The sequence below is a fragment of the Poecilia formosa genome, unplaced genomic scaffold (assembly GCF_000485575.1).
Source record: "Poecilia formosa unplaced genomic scaffold, Poecilia_formosa-5.1.2 Scaffold58, whole genome shotgun sequence".
Lineage (NCBI taxonomy): Eukaryota > Metazoa > Chordata > Actinopteri > Cyprinodontiformes > Poeciliidae > Poecilia > Poecilia formosa.
Window position 1 is genome coordinate 245,724 of NW_006799997.1, and position 22,914 is coordinate 268,637.

Sequence of the window (22,914 nt, forward strand, 5' to 3'; positions counted from 1 at the left end):
TAGTTAAAATTATGTTTGCTCCAATATATATATATGAGTTTAACAACAAGTTTCACCTCAGCGACACATCAGAAACTTCTGATTGGACATGTGACCAATCTTTGTGTTTTATTGAAACTGCTTGGTTTTCTGGCAATAACCTTTCTATTAATTGTATTTATCACATTTTCCATAAAACCAATGTTCAGACTTTGCGTAGGCCAATCCCAGCCTGCTGTAATTATTCCACCAGTTTTGGTGAACGGACCAGTTTCAAATCTGAGCGGTTTGGCCATAACTACCACGTTTCTTTCAGGCGTTTGTGCTGACAGCAGCATCGTGCTGTGGGACTGTTTCACTACCTGAATGACTGATGAATTGCACAAAGTAGATGAGAAGAAAACAGCTGAAAAAGGAGGCGAACATTGGAATAGTTTATCTTATCTCCATCTTAAACCTTACTGATAGTTTGAGGAAAACTGAACAATTTAAAAATATAAATCAGTCAAGAAGACTTTATAATATCCAGGAGAAACACACCAGAAGCTCTTTTATTGGTTCAAACACAAACATTAAAACCATTCATTCTCATGTTGAGTGAATGATGGAGGACTCACTATATCTGCTTCATACAGATCAAAACTAACATTCAGTTTCAGTCATATTATTGGTGTTGTTGTCCAAATATCTGATCAAAATGCTTGTTGGCTGTTAGAGGTTCATCAGGGTTTAAGTCATGATCAGTTGGAGTTGAGCAGATGGAGCTGTAGGAGCTCATCTTCCTCTTCCTCTTCCTCCTGGTCTGAGCAGCCAGTTTTTCTCTGAGGCAGGTCAGAAAGTCGCACCATGTGATGGAGCTGCGCTCAGCTGATGCTCCCACCGCAGGCTCAGCTGTTTGGCTTCACCCCGGTGACGCCTCTCGTTCTCTTTATGGCAACAGGCCTGCAGGACCAGCACACATATACACACACACACACGCACGCACGCACGCACGCACACACACACCAGGGAGGGATGATGAACTCTCAGGATGTTCAGGCTTGGTGTTGGAATTCTCCCTGATGCCTGGAGCTGAATCTGCTGGTTTTCTCTTCCCGCCTCGTCCCGCTGTGGACGAGGTCAGCAGCGGAGAGGTTTCGGCCGCTGGGGAGATCGTTTCTACCGTTAATTCTCAGAGTTGGGAGCTGCACAAATAACCTCACACTGTATCCCCGGCACAAATCATCCATATGCTACATGTTATTGTTTACATTCGGGAATTTTGAGCATCCACACAACGCTGGGGGGCAAAAAGACTATTCTTTAAGAACCGTTAACTAAATGAAACCTGGAGATGTAGTTGTTATTAATTCAGTGCAGTGTGCCACAGCAAAGGGAAAAATAACGCAGAAAAACACTAAAGAATAACTCTGAACGACTCATATTCTTCTTTTTTCTCGCTCTCTGTTTCAGCTATTCTATACACAGACCTGTTGCCATAGCAAAACACCAAAAAACAGGCTAACATTTCCCACATAAAGAACAGAATATTCATTCCATTTCAGTGTTAATATTTTAGGCGTGATGTTTATTTTGCCATTATCATTAAGTGTTGGTCTGAACACAGTTGTGGTTGATTAGCTAATTTAAAAGTCTGCTCTACTGATGATTTGTCTGACTTGGTCACCTTGTTTTTATTTTGTAACTGAATTGAAACACACCTAATTCTACAGCACATCTATATATTGAGGTTTTCATAGTCAAGCTAGCATAACTGAACTACTTCGCTCTCTCTCGCTACTTTTTTCGTAACTTTTTATTGACTTTATCTACTTGTAGATAAAGAAAAAGCGATACCATTCTTTGCTGCTAATTGCAGCAAAGAACGGTGTCGCTTTTTCTTTTATATATCATAAATACTTTTAAGATTTATGTTGAAATTTTAACAGCTAAAACCAATGGCAGTTATCATCAGCCAGCAGTTTTTTGCTCTCCAGCACTACAACGTGTCTACATTCTGGATTGATGCTTCCAGATATTGTTATGATGAGACATTCTGAGGTTTTATTCCTGTCTTGTTCCTGTTTAATTTGCTGAAGCTAAGGGTGACACCTGTGAGTGTCGGCGCCCTCTGATCCCGAGAAAACACTCCTCTGAAGTGGACTGGGTGACATGCTAATCGCGGGAATGGACGCCTGCTCAGGTTGAGTTATCTGTGCCAGACAGAAGGGGGCGAGGATGGAGGGGAATATCGCTAAGCTCCATTTGAAATTAGGATTATCCCCGTTGGATTCCCCTTCGCTGTCTCTCTGCCATTCCTGGGAGGTTTCAGAGTTTCAGCGCTGCCTGGAGGAGATAATTGCCGAAGTGCTGCTGGTGTGAAGTGGGAGCTGCTAACCAGAGGAAGACCCCCACTCTGTGCCCAACTTCTGCCCCAGCCCCCATCTATTCATGTCCATTAAACCCTGTGTGATCAGACTGAGCAGTTCTCCTCCGTTTGAGCTAAAAACCTGTCACAGAGATGTCTTCACAGCTCAGTGCAGTAGGCCTGAAGCTTAGCGGTGTAAATGACAGATTTACCAAGTGAATGTGTGCTTCTACTGGATCTCCTGATGTTTATTCTACAGGACGTATAGCTCAGTTGAACTGTTTAAGCTAGCATTAATACAATAGATACAGTTCTAAATGGTCAACAGTGTTGGATTCACTAGAGCAGAGGTTCCCAAACTGTGGGGCATGCCCCCTAGGGGTGCGCCGTGCCATTGCAGGGTAGGGCGCGGGATTAAAAAAAAACAAAAAAACAAAACATGAACGCTGTATGCGCTGGATTTTTACCTTAGAATGGCCAACTCTCTGTTATTCCTATGTCAATTTGATACAGTAGGAGCTACATTTCCTATATCTGTGTCCTCTGTCACTTTTATCAGCAGTTAAAGCTGTTTAATCCGTTGTTAACATGTCGTAACCTGTTTTTTCGAGCCGCCTTTAAGCGCAACATGAGCGCAGAAAATGTTTGGAAACTGCTGGGGGGGCCCAGGAGAAAAAGTTTGGGAACCACTGCACTAGAGCAAGATGAAATATTAAAAATATTTCAAAGGTTTCACCAGGGAATCTGGTCGAGAAACTACTACAGCTTATTGTTTTTTTAATTTTAAGATGTTACGCATTTCCATTTTACTCTCAGGACAAACATTTCCAAGTTCCAAGTTGAACAAACAGAAAGACCGTCAGTATTTGAAATTAGGGAAGTTCCAAACCAACCTCAACCTGAATGTCCAATATGGACTTCCCAGGTTTGAAAAGAAAGACTAGGAGCAGAGACAAATTTTAAGACAGACACTCAGTCTCAGTTTTTCTCAACTACATTAGTACTAAATGAACAGATTCCCACATTTTTTCACTGTCATTCATAATTTTCAGTTCCTTGCATATTGTCCTCAAATATAGTCAAAAACATTGGGTTGAAGTGAATGCTAACTCCTACCCACAGGTGGCAGTATTTCTTACTTCTACTACACCGCTGATATCGCACAAGTAATAATCACAAAACATATCACAAAAACAATTGTGAAATCCTGGAGGACGACTGCTATACATCAATTGTTAGGGAGAACATTTATTTATTGCTTGTATAAATAAAATGGAAAAGATTTGGCATTAGCTTGGATTGCTAATAGCTAGATGTTCACTTAGCTTAGCAGTCCAGCTCAGTTGTGACCAGTTGACGTATTTTTTGAACCCATTAGCTTCCTGGCTTGTTAGAAAGCTAAGAAGTTAATGTACTAATTTACAGTTTGAGTGTTAATAGAACAGATGCTAACATTACAGATATTAGTGGCTAACAGTTAGCTAGTGGCGGTATTGTCTGTGCTAATAAATCATTAATATCTTCTTTCTGCCATTTTAACCTTTGGGCTAACGTACACAGATGTCTTTGGCTAGACCAACAGGAAGTGCTTGTTAGCTAACTTTGTCAACAGACCAACTTGGGAACATTTCATACTTCATACTCAGAGTGCTTAGCATAGATAAGTCAGTATTGAGTTTAAAGCACAGCTTTATGCCCAGGGTCCATAAGCTCATGGTAAAGTGATACAGGAACCAACATTGTAGAAATCCCTTAAATATTTCAAATAGTTTGTTTAGGCTCCCCACAAATCCGGCCACACAAGACATATTGTTCATGATGTGGGAAAACAGAAGATTTCTTCCTGAAACAATCCCTCTCTGTCAGTTTTCCAGTCAGGCCCTGTATTGACGGCTTCGCCACGCTGCAGGTTTCCTCTGGAATCCTCCAGGCGTGGCGCGGGGCCGGGCACCTCCCTGTCTCCTGCTCGCCTTTTGATGCCACTCCAAAGTGCGACCCCAGTCCATCAGGGGCAGGATGTAGGGGTTTCCTGAGTCTCGTAAAGGCACGCAGCGAGTCTGGGGAAGGGGGTCGGAGGGAGAGGGCCGACCATTTAAGATTACGCCCTGCTGGAAACGCCTGTCTAAACAACATGTGAAAATAAACGAGCCAACTTTGGGGAAACATTTGGCTTCATTTTTCCTCTGGGTTTGGTGCGGCCGCTCGCTCTGACAGAGCCTGTTAGTTGAGTAAATGATTGGGGGCTGATTGCAGCGTTTGATGAGGGAAAGCATGCAGGACGACTAGAGGCACTGTTTTTATCTCACTGCCTCTTATTTTATGATACATCAGCACAAAGTAGTGCATAACTGGAAAGTGGAAGGAAATTGACAGTTTTCAATTTTTTTATTTCAATTCCAAAATACCTTTTTGATCCCAAAGGGAAATTAAATGTTGTTCTTACTGATATTATTCAAGGTTCTTCAAAGAGTTGTAGTAGAGGCTAATGGCTGTAGGCAGGAAGGATCTCCTGTAGCAGTCTGTATTACAGCGAATTTGAAGAAGCTTCTGACTGAGGATACAGTTTTTTTTCTGTTTCTTTACAAATCCCTTTTTTTATTATTATTATTTTTTTTTCTTTTTTTTTACAAATAAACTCATTTTTACATTCTTAATATAATGAATTTTGTTGCTCACAAATAGTTTAATTTTGCCAGTTCTGGCGCCAGTGGCAAAAAGTCTGGACACCACTGGTCTGTGTTTTTAGAACCATTTTACAAGCCAAGTCCTTTATGGTTTGTCACAAACAGCCACTGATATTCTTCTGTGGAAAATAGCCCAAGTTCTACTGGATTCAATTGGATAGGTCTACTTTTCCAGCATACTTTAGGTTTTGGATTGAAGCCAGACCGTTAACTTAATAAGACCAAATTACAGACAATTTGGCTCCAGAGTAAAATTTTACTCTTTATCGGAGTAAAATGGGCGGACCACAAATGCATGTTACACTTAGTTTTCTTTGCGTTGATCTACTTCTTCCCAAATACGTTAGACTTTGTGGTTGTAAGATGACAGAATGAATAGTTTTGAACAAATATTGTTCTGATAGCGCAGGGCCACATTAAAACCTTAAAGAACTTGAGAAATCCTGGAGAAAATAAAATTAGGACAGCTGAACTTTGTTACTGGAGACGGACATCAGAACTGTTGTTCTTCTATGGGTCAGTTTAATGAGAAATCCTCTGGATAAGTGATTAAATGATGTTCTCCTCGTCCCAGTTGATGACCACACAAGAAGAGCTACTGATTTATGTCACTTTAATGAGCTGGCAGACCCAAGGTATGATATGTTATCTATCTGACAGTGATTTATGAGTGTTTAAGACGCAGCTTAAGAGCGGAAATCTTTTGTGCTTCCAGCAGATAAAGAAGCGTTTTGAGGGTCTGAAAGACGCGGAGGAAGGCTCGGGCCTCGTCCGGCGCTCTGGGCTGGGCTCTGACAGCTGTTTGTTAGAACGGGTGACAGCGTGGAGGTTTGGGGTCTCAGGTGTTGTCTCTGCAGATTGGCCTTATCAGACCAGGCAGGGGCCGGAGCCGAGATGGGGTCCCCCGGCTCCAAGCGCTTGGTGTATTCACCGTGGTGACAAACGCTGACAGCCGGGCCCAAATCACACCTCAACACCGGGCCTTTTCACCTCTGTCTATTGGTTTTCCCAATGAAAGGCTGTGTGGATGTGGGGGGATGATAGATGAGCCACTCATATGGCTTAGCATATTCCTGGTGCATGTATTATTGGTATTATTTTCCACAGTGCCGGAGGCTCTCTGAGGGAGAGCTGCTACACTCTAATGCAGACGCTCTCCATGATAATTGAATTGATGGAGTCCTGTGGGACACAATGCGCCGACTTTTTACTGAATAAAACACTGTTTAGACTCAAATCCATTTGAATAGAAAGTCACTTTTACGCTTTTTATTGTATTTCAAATGAAATGTGATTGGAGAGTGTGAAACTGAGCTTCAAATCCCTTCGTGCAGCGTGGTATGGAAGCCCTGAGCTGCAAAACACAAAGTAGAAAATAAAAATTAAAAAAAATTATTTTGCCAGGAAATACTTTATATTTATTGCATTCAATTAAAATACTACATTTTAAACATCCATAATTTTTTTATGGTATGCCCAGTTTCTTTTCAAGAGAAATCAACTTTTATGCTTTTTATTATATTTCAGAGTGAAATTGTTTGTTTTATTATGGAAGCTCAAAGCTGCCAAACGCTAAAACATAAGAAATTAGTACAGAAACTCAAAATGCACCATCATTTGAGAAGTAGACAAATATTTTGTACAACAGATCCCATAATAACTGGTTCTGTTTTGTATGTTGCTAAACTACTATTTTGTTGACAATTGTTTTTGTCCTGTGGGTAGAAATAGGGTTGAAAAGCAACCCATGTGAAACTGGCACAAAGCAAAATTGAATATCAACACCTTCCTAAAATAATGGTGTAAGTCATCTTTTTTTGCCAGACGATAATTTAGGCAAATAAAAATTACTTTTGGCAAAACATGACAGGCCATTATTTTAGGAAGACCGTGATATGTAGAAAAGCTCCTCATGGTCACTGTTGAGTACTGTACAAGACCTGTGATTTTGTGGGCCTGTTTCTCTCTCAAAGATTCTAGTGAACCTTTTTGTGGTTCACCAGAATCCTAACTGGCAGAGATAACAAAATATTTTATTTAAAACATCTATCTGAAAAATCTGTTTTGTTCAGCTTGTGTTTTTTCAGGTTCTATGGTTAAATCCTGACAATTCTAGTAATATTTATATCTCACAGTGAACTCTTATATTAATACTTCAACAGTGGCTCAAACTTTCTCTTTAGAAATGTCAGCGAAGTGGTTAAGAAACCTTGGATATCTTGATTGCATGTTTAGCATTGCAAACAAGCTACATTAGCTAGTTTCAGCCAAGGACAACTTCTCCTTATGTTACAGTTTCTGAATGTAGCCCGATCACACACACACACACGCACACACACACACACACACACACACACACACACGTGCACACACACAGACAGAGTGAGTGTTGTATTTATGTTTTATTTATGAATGAGGGACCTGCACGCTGCGTTGTGTCCCTGATGTTTGCTTTAGTGGCGAGCCCCTGATCCGCTCCCGGCCCTTTGATTAGGCAAAGAGCTCCGGCAGAAGGAGAAAGGGGGGAGGTTTCAGTGTAATGAAGAGATTATTGAGCCCCCCTACAAACTGCGTCCCAAACCCATGTACAGTTACAGATGGACGTCCTCTGCCAGCAGAGACAGAGTCAAGGCTGAGCTCTACATGTACATCCACTTAATGTGATAAAGCTGGCCTTTTACAGGAGACGGCATGGCAGGGACAAGCAGACGAGGCTTTAATTAATTTAAACTCCTTGGTGGATCGTGCAGGGGTATCATGGGGCTTTGAGTCTTTTAGTGATTCAGCTTGGTTGAAAGTCATTACTGTCTAATGTTGACTGAATTAAGGCAAGGTTCACTCCTGGAGCAATTTAGACAAGACTTCTTTCTACCCGTCTGATCTCACAAAAGCTCCACAGATTCATGGAGATAAACTCTGGAAAAAAAACAAAAGTTTGGATCAGTATTTTTCTTTTCAGAATAAGTAGTTCATTTAGACTGATGGGTCTCTGGACATGTGTTTGGGATGATGGTCCTGCTTGCTAAAAAACCGAAACGTGTAAAAGTTGGGTTAGTTGAAAATAGCACCTTGTCTTCAGGATTTTGACCTCTTTAGCAAAGCAACTGTACCACTGAGAACCACTGAGAGGGAAACAGAGGTCCCGGGTTCAAATCCCGGATGAGCCCCCAATTATTGTGACCTGACTCAAAAAGGGAGTTTCCAATCTATATATATATATATAGATATATATATAGATTGGAAAGTCGTTGAGGCTAATTAGCTCAACCGTTCTCTTGTCTGGCTGTTAAAGCTTTTCCTGGAACATATTTAGCAAATTTCAAACTGTCTTTTTGGAGCAGATGGTTCCTGCTAACTTCCAACTTCTCAGTGCATATTGACATTAAGCTAGCATAACTGTGGATTATGACTTTGGTGGCCTAGCATCTTCCAGTAGGAGAGAGGATTTATTTGTGGATGCTTCCAAAACATCTTCAGTTTCCTTCCTCAGGAGGGGACAGTTTAGGTCATCGGTTGGGTTTTACTACTCTATCACAATCCGGACCACACACTGAAACTCATTTTGGAGTAGATAAATCAGGCTAATGTCAGGTTTACGCTAAACCTCAACCTCAGCCCCATTGAACATGAAAGCCTCTTTGGTGCAAAGAAACCAACCAGACCCATACTGACTCCTTCAAAACTTGTTCTTCCCTTTGGACACTGGTGCTGTCAGCAGCTGCTAGTTTCTGATCTCATCTCGGTGGTTCCAGGGGAAAATTTTTGAGAGTCTTTGGTTGGTTGAGTGAGAGGTTGTGTTCTCAACTGTCACTCCGGTTGAATTTTTATGCAATAAAAGAAGCTGATGTTGGCTAGCACACCAGAAGCGGCTCCAAACCCTAAGGTCTTACATCATGCTTCATCTGGCCCTGCCTGCATGGATATGTTTCTGTGTCAGGCAGAAAATGAAACTGGTCTCCACGGTGACAGAGGTCACGTTTAATCCTGAAATCCCAGCTTGTTTCAGATATATGGCTCAGCATTCCAGTCCATTTTAAAGATTACTCTCTCTCTCTGCCTCTGTTCCATTTGCTTTTCCTACCAAGTGTACAGAATTGTTTAAAGGGACAAAGTGAGGTTTTATCACAGGACTGCATTGCCCTCTGCAGGGAAAACCTGGCACTACACCTGGCCGTCTTGATGTCAGCCAGCTAAAAAGAGGATTATCTTCCTCAGTGGTTGGATTAAGTAAATAAATGTTCCCACGGGGAGTTTCCAGGCTTGATTTTAGCTGATTCTCTCCTCGTGGCCACTCTGCTTCTCACAGAATGTGGTTTCAATTAGCAACAGCAGCAGCAACAAACCAGTTCAACAAGAAAAACTGGCTTCATAAAGATACAGTAATGTTTGACTTAATGAGTTTTGGCCTTGTAAAGTAGCTGAAGTCATCCATATTTACCACAAAAGGCAGCGGCAGGGTTTTACTGCAGATGCTGACTGTTAATCGTGATGTTGTTGGCGAGCGACAGGACGGCGGTTTCTGCCTCGGGTGCTCGAGAATGAAGCTTCTGTGCAGAACAATACCTCGTCTAATGAAAGCATGCTTAGCATTTTTACCTCCTATTAAACCCATTTTCTATACCAGAACATGTTTGCACTTTATTACCAACACAAATAAAGCAAGTTTCTGGGTTGAAACAAAAAGAGGAGAGTCACTGGTTTCTGCTGCTGGCAGGGGGAGGGAAGACTTTATTCTTCGGTTTGGCTGAATTTATGGCGGCCATTACCTCTCCCCCACCCCCTTCATTCCCCATTAGGCCCCCCCAACAGGAGGAAACCCACTGTTGTGTAAAAACTCAGCCGCTCGTTGTAGCCATGAATTTATGAGCAGAGCAAGAAGCAGGAGAGCTTTTAAAGGTGACGCGGGTTTAATATCCTCTCCCTGACTGCTGACAGCTGCTGCTTCTGACAAAAACACACAGAATGAAAGACAGCTCCCGATTGGCCGGTTAGCACCATCTACAACTCACAGCAATCCTTGAATATTTGTTTCATAGCAGCTGAACAGTTAAAAACCGACTCTCATCGTTCAGCTGCTGTGCTTATTTCTGCCACTAGGTGTCCTCATAATTCTGTTCCTATAGGTGATTCTACTATAACCAGAGAGCAGGCTCTCTATTCGTCAGGATTATGGTCGCCCTCTAAGCAGCTCCAGCTAAACTCTCTGGGCTTTTGACTGGTTTAGTGACTTTACGAGGATTTATTTAAGATGATATTCCTGGCAGGACTTCTCCAGATAGTCAATAAATGTCCAGCTATGAAACAGGCAGCCAGCTTGCAACAGACAAGGCCAGAGAGCCTGAAAAACATTTCTCTCTCATTTGCTCCGTCAGCTAGAATTACCTCCACCAAGATCGCGGGAAAGAGTCCAGGATTGGTCGCCAGAGGGTTTTTCTTCTCAGATCCTGTGGATAAACTCATAAATGGGGTGGAAATGAAATTAAAAAACTCAAAACTGGACTTTTACTGGCTTTAATTTAGCACTTTTGCTCAATCTGTTTGCTTATTTTACATTCCATCAGTAGCCAGGTTTGTATTTCTTCATAAACAGGATTCGTTGTTAGGGTTGTCTTGACACTTTTTTTTCCTAAGTGATAAATTGTCTCTGAAGTTATTGTGATAAATGGTAATTGTTGTTTGGACACCATTTCCTGTATTATAAAGGTAATGCATTCTGAAAGATCAATAAACTGTAAATTTAACACTGGAACTGGAAGACATTTGAAATATTCAAAATAAATAAACAAAGCAACAAATTAAATGGATTATGAAGTCTCTGTAAACAAAATCGTCCTACTTGACAGGGGCAACTGTGGCTCTGTGGGTAGAGTAGTCATCTTGTGATCAGAAGGTTGTAGATTCGATTCCATCTTCCTCCTGGCACATGTTGATGTGCCCCTGAGCAAGACACTCGTCCCCAAACTGCCTACCGATCTGCACATCAATGTATAAATGGGTGAATGTGACTCTAGTATATAAGCTCTTTGAGTGGTCAAAATGATTGGAAAAGTGCTATATAAGTTCAATCCATTTACCATTTGATCGCCATCCTGTCTGTGCACAGCGAGAAAAGCTGATCCACGAGCTTGAGGAAGAGCGCCGCCTGCGACTAGAGAGCGAGAAGCGCCTGCGGGAAGTGACTGAGGAGTCGGAGCTGGGCCGGGCGCAGATGGTCTCGCTGCAGCAGCAGTTCTCCAGGTACGATCCGACGGGGACCTTCAATGCTTCCTCTCCACTCCTTCTGACTCTCAACTAGAAATAATCAAAGTTCATCAGCTAGCCTCTCAGCGACGGTTTGTTTCATTTAGACTCCAAAGGATAACAGCACTCTAAAAGCTAATTTTCAAAACAGTTATGTGTTTTTGGATTTTCCTTTCATTTCTGAAACTCTCTGAACTCACAAGCTTATTATTTACTCTTTCTCCATGTTTCTGCATAAATATGACCTAAAAACGAAAAATATGGATCTGATTCAAAACGCCATAGTTTTTTAGTGCGCTGAAGAAGACTGAATGAAGCATCACTTTTTCCTGCTGACTGGACAAAAGTTTTCTCTCTGCCTTAAACGTTTCCATTTATGCGAGTCAAAGCCTTGTTTCAAGCTGAAGCACGGTGGTTGTAGTGTCATGATTTGGGTGTCTGACACCTCAAAGGAACTTTTTATTAAATGGAGTTTTAGAGCAAATGAATTACCAGCATATAAGTGGATCTGAGTCTGATTAATGATTAGATTGTTCTGGAATAAATGAAAGCACGGTAGTGGCAATAATATGGTTTGGTGTGTTTTATCTCGTCCTAGCAGCTTTAAAACATTGTTTTTCCTCAGAAATGGAGAAAACATTCAGTTTTCTATCTAAGAAATTACCCATGAATATTCCTTCAATTCCACTTTTCCTTCTGCTGTAATATTCCTACCAGAGCCTGAAGAATTGGTCGGTTTTGCTTGCCTTTAAAGCCAGGCAGAGCTCCAACCCTCCTCCTGACCTCCACTCCGTGGCCGTCCTCCGCTGAGGCGCTGCTGGAAGGTGACGGCGAATCAAGAGTCAGATGCCATAATTAGGAGATAGGCACGCACCGCTGTACTTACGCAGGATTTCACATTGACTGCTTATCTTCTCATTAAGTCGGCTGGAAAAATCCAGTAAATTTTAATGGTCCCGGCGTTCTCTGCCGGGAGATGGATGAAATATTTAGGAGCCATTAGAAAAGACGCGTCACGTGTTTGATGGTTCTGCGTTGGGCTCGTTGCTCCGCAGCCTCGTTGCTGGCTGGCGTTTCCAGTTGATTCTCCGGGGAGCGGGCCCGTACACAGTGTGATCCTTTTATGAGCTGCTCCCAGCCGCTCCGGTAATTCATTCTCAGGTGTATAAATCATCACTGAGCTGCCGTCTCAACTTGTTTTTGTGTTTCTAACACAGCTCGCTGCACCTGTCTGAAACCTCCACTTTGGCCTAGTTAATTTCTATCAGAGGAGACTCCCTGTCTGACCACATGGACTTTCTGTGGTTTCCTGCCAAGAAAATGCAATAAAAACAGAATCCCTCAACTCTAAAAGTGAGAGGTCGAATTAGCAGATAAGAGTTAGGGAACCATCTCCCTGCTAGGGTCTTCCTCAGATCCTCAATGAGACAGATAAATCTAGCTACGGTCACCCAGGAAGATATTTCTCATTGGACCTTGTGCGGCTCGGCCGTTTTACAGACCAGATATTTCATTATATGTCCTTAAAACCTGCGATCAGAGCGAAGGGGGGAGCTTATAGAGGTATCTGTAATGGAACTTAGCCATGAAGTGTCCAGACAGAACAGTCTGTCTGGATATTATTCGCTTAAGCAGCGCTGAGTATTTACCTGACAGAGTACTGAGTGAAAGTGGAGAGGTGGACTCTATGGCATTGGGTATTGACACCATAGAAGTTTCTTTGGTTGGCTCCATCACCACGAACCTTTGCCCCTGCCACTTTCTGGTCTGATGGCCCAGCTTCAATCCTTCAAGACACGCATGACCACAATTTTCCATTGTTTTTAGGTCTTTAGTGATGTGTTGGCACCGGTCGTCTTCTAGGGTGGAATCAATCAGTCAGCCAACCAACCAATCGTTTATTTGTATTGCACATTTCAGTAACAAGGCAGTTCAAAGTGCTTTACATTATAAAAACACAAAAATACAAAGTCATAAAAACAACATACAGTCTACGATCAAGAAGCTATTCAGTTAATTTTATTTATATATCACCAACAAGTGGTGAGCACTGCCAACTAAAAAGCTAGTTGCACTAACCCTAAAGCGTTAATCATAAACTATTTCCTGTTTTGTGGACCCGTAAAATGTTTGTTGTCAATTCCTAGCAACAAAACTGAGAACTTCCTTTGGAAACTCTTCATGTTTTTAGATGAGTTTAATTCCTGAGTCTGCTTTTGAGTTGAAGGCTGCAGGATGTTCTTGGCCGTACATTCTGTGGCATTAAAACGGAACAAAAGCAGAAGAGCACATCAAATGAAAAACTATTTTGTGTTGTACCAAACATTTCCCGTTAAAGAAGATATAAATATGTCGTCTGACTTGGCTCTTACTTGCCGAAAGCCCCTGGCCGCAGACTTGGGTATGTGGGTTGGACTCATAAAAAATCAAATCTTCTCTTCCAATGCCAAACAGCTCAGTCTGCTACTGTTTGGTGGTGACATACTGGGAATTTAACATGCAACTCATTTCACAATGTTTTCTTGCTATAAGAACCTATACACCTTTGCAGCTCTTGTTAACTTCTTGCATAATTCCTGGTTTTGCCACAGCTATTATTACATTAAACGATTACAAGAAAGTCTTTTGTCAGAAAACACAGAAGAAGGAGGGATGACTCAAGACGTCTGCACAGCACTCTCCATACCAATATAAGTCAAACAACACTTAATTACATCCCTCCGACGTAATATATGTTCTGATCAATTCGGGGCGTGTTATTTGCTGTGCATTAGAGGGAATGGAAACGTCATTCCGTCAATGTGTCTTTAAAACATCCCCTCAAATCACGTCAGACAGACATCCAATCTCTTAAGAAGAGCGGGATCTGTTTGACCTCCGGGCAACAATTGATTTGCGTATTGCTAATTAATTGGTGGTAGTGCTTTGAATGATGAGGAATTAGGCCAGATGGTTGATGGTGAAAGGCCTTCAAATTGTTCCAGAGTTCCTACGCAATCTTGAAAAGATCTCAAATGCCAAACTTAAGCATTTTTGGTATAGGTGAGTATTTTTTTGTTTCCGTACTTTAATCTTTATTCCACCAAATAACTGAATTCCTTTAACAAAAAGTCAAGTTTAAGAGAATATGTTAAGAATTCCCACAGCTGAAAATACCTTTCCTCTGGCACAGTTCAGACCAAATCATTTTCACTCTAACCACTTTGTCTTAGACATAGGTGTACACTCACGACATCAAATCCTTACATGCCCTCCCCCAACCAGTTGGGCTCTGATCCTGCTGTGGGTCACATGTCCAGCCCCTCCTGACTTTGGTCAATCCCCCTTAGGCTTTCCCCACTGCTTGCAAGTCCATGCTGTTGTTAAACTCCAATGGATTAGAGGCAGACTCCGCACCCAGCTCGGGCCCACCCTAAACGCCCCACAACCCAGACATTCAAAAGCCAGAACAGGGCAGGGGAGACTGAAATATGGGGACAGAACTACATCCTTCAGCGGATAATGACATTAGATGAATTTAAGAGAATTTAAAAGAAATAAATCAGTCGAGTGCATTTGGATGTCCTTTCTTGCTATGACGGTTAATTGCCTTAATTCATCTTCCTGGACTCACTTAAAGGATGACCAATGAGAATTCAAGCACTAGCGGGCCTATGGAGGTCCTGGTTCTGGCCTGAGGATGAGAGAGGCAGCTTTGAGGTAATGAAAACTTTGACAGTCAAGAGAACTAATTGTTTTGGTCTTTCTTGATGCATTTGCTGTATCTTCCATACTTATCCTGGTAGAAACTCTATTTTTAAGCTTTTGCTACCTGTAGTAGGAATAAGGTATATTCTAAAATACTCCTAGAGATAAAAGTTTGATACTTTCTTTTGGGCATTAAATGTCTCTAAAGAAATAAAAACTACGCAAAATTTGGAGACAAGAGCACAACATTTAGCAGATGAGAACATTAAATGGCTTAAAGACATTTGAATAAAACATTTTTTGGTGTTTAGCATCTTCTGGAATGCTAAAACAGGATGGGGCCACTAGGTATCCTGTTTCTGGCCTAATGATGAGATAAGCAACTTTAAGACAATGACAACAGACAAATCTTTCACGCCATAATTGCAGTTTTCTTGGTAGAACGAAGTCCCTTCTAATGACCCTAAAACTGTCCTTTGGACCTTAAGGTAAGCAAAGTGAAGAGTGAATAGATCCCTCTTTGATCTATTCAAAGAGGGATCTTTGAATCCCTCTTTGATTCAAGAGCGTTGCCTCAGGTTAGAGACATTGACAGCCACAACACATGCTTGTACATTGTCAAAACTGTGGCCTTTACTGGCGAACCGCTCAGCTTGACGTTGAATGATTACTGTCTTGAAGGGCCCTCTTCTCGACAGGATATGGGAGACTTACGGGCAGACTAACAACAGGAGCAGATGATGACGGCTGCCTGCAGATTTATGCCCCCAGTTTTCCTTCTGTGCAATACTCAGTGTGTGTAGAATGCAGGCATAGATGATGTAAACAGACAGGAATTGCTTTTCAAGTCTGGACGTGTTGTTTAGACGGTCATGCTCAGGTTGATCCCTCCACGGTCCGCGGAGTGTAGTTCGGGAGGCGTGTACTGTACGCATTCATGTGCTTCTCTCTTCATCATCTGGTCGGACTGCAGCGCTTTCAAACAGTGAGCTTTTTGCTGATGAATGCTGCTGGAGTCCAATCACCCAACCATCCAATCAAAGCCTGTCAAAGAGTTTTAATTTGGTGTGTTGGAAATCGCCTTGGCAGCTGCGAGGATTTAGCTTGTATAAATCAGGCCCCTGTTCTAGACGGCACATCTGGGGTCATTAACAGGAAACAGGGAGGTCGGTCTTTTGAAGTCACTTCCTCATCGAAGCAGAGCTGCTAAATAGATCATAGGTGTCTGGGCTATTTTGGGAAAACCTCGTGTTGGGCCATTTTAGCCCAGTTTTCACCTTGGTTTTGAGCCGGGAATTACATCTTATCAAACTTGAAAGCGCTTTAACATCAATCCCTAAGTTTTGCTTTGAGAGCAATCATTCACAAGGTTTCTGTGTTGAACCCTTTCTGACATTTAGTTGTGCCACTAACACTTCCTCAAGCGCTCCAACTTCTGTCTTGGATTAAGCACACTGGATGTGATGTCTGCAAGGCTGCTATCAGAGGTCAGATTACAAGCTTCTGTGGAAGTAGGGCATCCAGCCGCATATCGGGGTAACTTGCCTGTTTCATCAAGCTTATATAACGAACTGGTGCTCACAGATTGTTGCCTGAAGCGGAAAAAACATGTTACTGACCTAATGGTCATCATAGATTTGCTTTTCCTAACAGATGCTTAGGTTGGAACATATAGAGCAGCTCTTACTGAGCTCTACCGTATCAGCAGAGTAATGCTCCACTGGCGTTGTTTGAAAGCTACAGAAAATACAAATACTGAGAGTCTGTGTTTAGTAATTCAAAGGTCACTTTAGCAATGAATGGAGTCCAGAAAATTTCCACCGTATGGTCTCTCAAGATTTCCCAAGTTTCTTTTTGTCTCTATTTTTGTCTCATGATGCAATTTACCAAAGAAACATTGAAAGAGCTATCCTTCGTTATGAAGCGTATGAAACTGTATGCTAGATTTATGTGTTTTCCAATCAATAATTATTATATTTTTGCCTGAATTTTGCATTTACCATTCTTCCCATTAGTTTATACTCATATATTCATCCATTTTTAAGAAATTTGCAAACTGATTGTGTTTCATATGAATGCTTTAGTTTCTATTGAATTTTTAAATTAGTTTAGTATTAGAGCAAAAGTCTTTATCTAAATGTGGTTTTTACCTAAAAAAGAAAATATTTAGGTCTATATAATGTTGATGATCTATCACAAGGCGGAATCAAAAAATAGAGATCAAATTATATAAAAAAAAATTAAAAAAATTGATCTAGAAATCTTGTAAAGTCTAAATTATTAATGTTCCAAGAAAAGAGGTTAAAAATGGCTAACTTAACAGTCAAGCTAATGTGGTGATACCATGATTAAACAAGGGGGCTTAGGGTTCTTCATAATAATTTGTTTTGTCTATTAGGCCAGCCTCAATTTCCTTGACAGTCATATTTCTATTATATTTTCAATAGCATAACTTTAGCTAAGAAAGTAGGACTAGGCTAACAAACTGCTAGCATGGTAGTCAGGCTAAAGTGGTGCTATCAAGAGGGGAAACTGGGGCCCTAGACCTTGTTAGAAAGCTGTAGCCTTCATGGGCCTTTAGGTGATTTGATCACACACAGTCATACTCAGTTTTATCAAGTTCCTTCTGCGATTCACAACAAATTATTTGGTTGAGATGTTGCAGATTGACTGTTGGTGTTAATGCCAAGACCCAAATATAGAAAAGAAAATGTATCACATCAAAGCTACCAGTACACTATCTTAATACCTCATGCTTGGGTCCAACCATAATCACCACCTCTGCTCCCTGTCTTGACCCTGCTTTGAAAACCGAGTGTTGGGCGCCTGCTGTCACCATGACTGAGGTTCCTCACTGGGAAGGCTGTATATCTTTCTCCCATGTGGGGTGCACATGGCTGTTAGTCACTGATGGAAAACTTTACGGGATGCTTCTGAGGACCAAAACACTTCCTTGTCTCTCTAATGGCTTCCTTTAGCCAGACGTTGAACTCTGATTACTATAGGTCTCCCTAAATGCTGGAGTCTGTCCATAGTTATTTTGAGAGGAATGTGACATAAAAAAGGTGATTTAATTATGTTTATTTGAATACTTTCTGCTTGGTATTGTTAAGATATATGGCTGTCAGAGCATGCTAAATGCTGCTACCTCCTGATCTGCATATGTGACTTGTTGTGAAGGTTAGAGGTCTCCAGCGGGGGTCAGCGGTCACAAGGTCACGGACCTTTTGTAATGGTATTCGGCAGTAACACTCATGACTGATGTGCCTGACTTTTACAGCTCTGGAATGAAGCAAACCTTTCACCGAACGCCTCCGGTCCAGCCCCCGCTGCGTTCGTTGCTCTCATTGATTTAGGTCACGTCTGAGCAAGGGTCTCCAACATGTTTTGCTGCAAAAAACAGCTCTAAGAGGATAAGAGTGGCTTAGCATTGGGTTAAGCTAGGCAATCAGCCGGTGGGCGTACATAAGCGATTTGTTGGAAGGGAGTCAGGATAGGAGAATGGAATATTTCTGTGCTGAAACGGACAGTTTGTTGAGTTGGGGTAAGAAGATTGCTGCGGTCACTGAAGCAGTCACGCGAGGTCCCCGCGGTTCCCGGGCTGGCCTCGTTTTGGCTGCACAACTGGGGGATTGTTCTCCCTATTGCTTCCCCTGCTTAGCAGATTGCAATTGTTCACCTGTCAAATCTGATTAGAAGGTTTTGTGGAACCTGAGCCTCTGACAGAGCCAGGGAAGTGAAGCAAATTCAGGTTTCCTTCAGGAATTTGTGGGCAAAAATTCAAGAAACAACCGCGTTCTTGGTCCTACATGAAAAATTCATGAATGACTCCAGAATAAGATGCAGTGCAGGGGTTGCCAAGCAATGATGGGAGCATGCTGTAAAGCTCAACTCAATATTTACATAAAACTAACTTGATGGAGATACAAAAAGATAGCGTGGGTGCTTCCAAACCAACTCTATGCAAAGAAGTATATGGTAATTTAACCACATTTTTTGGATTTCTCGGTGAAATGCCATTAGCCCTACCAAAGCTGACGACTGTCAGACTTGTGGAAACAGGAAATCAATTAAACAGAACATGTGTGACAACATGAAGTAGGCTAAAAAATCTCAAAAACAATTGAGAAGTGATTGATGCAAACGGCTCACTGCCAGTTGCCGCAAATGCTTGATGGCAGTTCTTGTAAAGTATGACATTACAAGCTATCGGGTTTGTGGAGCAACTGCTTAATCACCAGGTTGCTTTGGTTGGCGTTTTTGCCTCAATAGAATCAGAATTTGAAAACTTCACTTTGTGTTTGCTCAGAATAAATGCGAGAAAAGACACCCTGCCTCTAAACGTTGCACGTTTGCAAAGACAAGCCCACAGAGACCGGCAGTCTGTCGATGCTTTTCTTGCACAGAAAGTGTGGATTTCCTCAAAGCCAAAGTCTCTTTAATCACCGGCACACACGCCTGTGCACGCACACACTCCAGCTGACAAAACAAGGGTGGATCTCCTCATCCCGAGTCGTCCTTCGCCAATGCAAGGCTTTCCCATCAGGACTCTAGAGGCTGGCTCGCCTCCTGGCGGGGGGCCTCTCTCCTTCAGAGAGGGCTTAGCGTGGCCCATGTGGGAAAGTTTCTGCCTGCCAGAACGCCGTTCCTGCTCGGCACGCCGCTGGATAATGACATGCCAAAACGCAGCGAGGAGAAAATGAGAGCAGAAGATCAGACTCGGCAACCTGGCTGTGCTGTCGATTGAGCTGAAAGCACTCAGGCTTATATGATGACCACACTGGCCTATTTGTTCACCAGGAGACCCACATTTCAACAGCAGGGACTAGGTCAGTGTGAGAGCTGGCTGCCCGGCCGTGCGCATGGAGCTCAGGGATGTTTGCGCTGTTCTCCTGGCTTTCTTCAAGAGGAATGGAGGAGGTAAACATGGAGAGAAAGTCAAAATGGGGTACGAATTTTTCAACTTCTCTGGATACACCCAGAACTCTTTGAGATAAAGAGTTTACCCAAGACCTGTTGCAATTTCCTGAGCAACTCTACGTGCCCGGGTGTGTTTCACATTTGCGTTCACCTGCATACGAGATGAGGAGTTTCTTTGAAGATCATCGTAGACCTGCGGCTGACGATTGATCGGGCCCTTAATTGCATTTCCTGAACTGCTGACGAATGTTTGGAATTCAGCCGGAGTGGCTCAGAGGTCAAAAGAGTGAGAATTGGCTTTCACCTCAACACACGCTCTCCTTCGTCCTTTACTTTGCCCTCTTCTTCCCTCAGTGATGCACTCAATATTTCCTTGGCTCGGTTTGTGATAAATCATCCTTCCACTCTGAGAAAGACTGTTTTAACATTAAGTGATGCTTGTGTCATCTGAGAGTTATTTCCCATCCATCATAAGCATTTAGCACACCATGTCGTCCATGTAAATAGGGTTAAACGGAGCTGGATTTACAGTAATGACAAATTACAGAGTTTATCTTCAGGGATGTTTTACCGGGAGCTCGTCCAGTTATGGCCTTAATGAGATTTACCGCTTTGGGAACTGGAATTGATGGGGTTTTTTTTTGTGTGTTTTATAATGAATTTATATCACATTTAAGGGCGTATTTATGCAAATTCACTTGGAATTGCATCGCATTGGGTATTTCCGAATATCAGGCCCGACTGTCACCCAAGAACTTTATTTTTCTGAATGTTCTCATCGAGTTAGCATATTAGCAAATTGATTCCCTAAGACATTTATTTAAACTATGAAAAGGATTTCTTTTCTATGACGATGGTGAGCAGAATACAAAGTGAGTTTTTTTTTCAGTTTCTCCAGTCCATCACTATCACATCTGCGCTTTCAGAGTGCCCCTAAATGCTTTCCCCCGGCCTTCAAATGGACACAAACCGGTCCGCTGAGATCTCGCACGTCAGTTCGGAGGGAGCTTTAGAGTTAGCGTGAAAAATGAAGCGGATCTTTCAGAAAACGGGAGCTTTTTCAGGTGTGCTGGAACGAAAACACCAGACCATTTCCTCCCGTTCAGCATGTGGAAGTTTCTTCCCGCCCCGCCACTTAGTGACTTGAAGGTCGCTGAGGAAGTTTGTCTGCAGGTAGTCGGGCATGCGCGGGCCACACACATTCACCCACTTAATTCCACATTCAGATGGAGGTGTTTTTACTCGGCAGCATTAGACTCACTCTGACTCCATCTGTTGGCTGGCTTAATGATATTTCCTCTCATCTCGGTTTCATTGGCGCGGCCCTGTTTTACACATTAATCATATACGTATCTCGCATTACCCCTGTCGCCAGGTTCTACCTTAATTTCAGCAGATCAGATTATCAGAAATATTAAGCGCTGTAGAAAATGAGCTGTGAGGAAGAACCAGTTGCAACAGGTTGGACTGTTTTCACAATATAGACACAGAGAAAGGGAATTAAAAGTTGGATGGTGGCAGAAGGATCAAGCTGCAGATTTATCTGTGGGTGATCACCTTCTTGTACGCCCTCGGTTTCTTTGTGATTCCTACCTGCAATACTGATCAGGCCTGTCCTCAAATCCTTGACCTGGGGTCAGAGTCTCAGGTCTTAAAGGCTCTGTATGTCCAGATCTTCCTCCTGCTATAGGTTGTTCTGATTAAGGCCAGTGTTTAAAGCTCTTTGGCGGTGCGGTCAGCAGCTAGAGGCCTGATTACAGCCGGCTTTATCGCTCAGCCTGGACAGATGGTGGGCATACAGCTACATCCTGCCTGCCTTCAACCGTTTCACTCGCTAACTTGCGTCCAGCATCCACCACTGTTAAACTAAACATTTACATCTATTTAGTATGTTTGTGATGGGGTGGAAAGGCTTCTGTGTTGAATCAAAAATCATAAAATACTCGTATCAGAGCAGCAATTTCAAATTTAATCATTTAAAGACGCATGATAAATCTGCTGATTTGTAAAGTCACATATAATCATATTTTTTGTATTGTTTTTCAAGCTAAACAAAATTTGGCCAATCTTTTTAAATGTCTAATTTTGAAATGTCTGCTAAGTATTGATAAAAGTTTCATAAACGCTTACATAAATCGCATATTGTTCACTGGTTGAACAAAGGAAGTGGTTAACAATGGAAGTTTTTTTTTCATTAATATTTCTGTTTATTATGTATATATTCATCACAATGTGGTTTTTATTCTTTGGTTTTCAGCAGCAAGGTTAATTTTTAATACGTTTGGATGTCTCTTTATCTGAAAAGCATTAATTCAATATGTATAACCTAACATTATTGATAACATTTTCGGGTTTTCTTTGATATTTACCAGGTTTAGTAGAGAAATTCTAATAAAATCTATCTCATTTTAAAATGTAAACTCTTGATCCCCTTTCTGAGGCGCTACGTTTAACTTTAATCCACTTAAAACAGCCAGATTGTCCGTGCCAAATGTCACTTTGTTTCATAAATCATGAGCCTTGTGTTGTTGAATAATTAAGAAACACCTAAAAACAGAGAAATTAAGATCCCTTTCTTCCGGTAAGGACGTTCCTTCTGCCCCCAGAGTGATCCCGTTGTCCCTTTCAAATGTGTCCAGCTTTATCAAGCGGAGATGATCTGATGCTGTGGCTCTTGACAGGCGAACGGCGGCGGAACCACGCGTCTGTTTTGCATGCAGCCCACAGCGTTAGCAGCAGATTGTTTTTGAGCCGATCAGGCCTTGAAGCTCAAGGTTACTCGCTTCGCGTTTGCCGCTGTGATTGGCCTTAATTTGAAGCCATCAGCAGCCACATATGCGGTGGACTTGCACCTACAAACAATGAAAAAAACAAACGGTCCAATAAGCCGTGAAGCGGAGCGTGTGTGCTGAGCTTTCTCCGCATGGCAAACGAAGCGGTCCAAAAGCAGCGCTGTTCTCTGTTTCCACGTTTGCCATGTGTGAGTTGATGTGGACAAGCTTATGAAAATATAAAAGAGAGAATCCCTCCTGAGGGAAGATCCATTTCAGAGAGGTT

General features: G+C 42.1%; 1 protein-coding gene across 5 annotated transcripts in view; it reads left to right on the forward strand.

Annotated features, from left to right (window-relative positions):
* The window catches only part of LOC103139190 (nck-associated protein 5-like), a 126,856-nt gene that overhangs the window by 68,586 nt on the left and 35,356 nt on the right, over positions 1–22,914 (forward strand). For 4 of the 5 annotated variants that reach the window (XM_016672305.1, XM_016672302.1, XM_016672303.1 and 1 more), the window contains one exon: positions 11,114–11,247. In XM_016672305.1, coding sequence (XP_016527791.1) covers positions 11,114–11,247 — 134 coding nt within the window. Of the gene's footprint in view, positions 1–11,113; positions 11,248–19,557; positions 19,886–22,914 lie in introns of those variants that run through there. The other variant, XM_016672304.1, reaches the window with a different exon arrangement.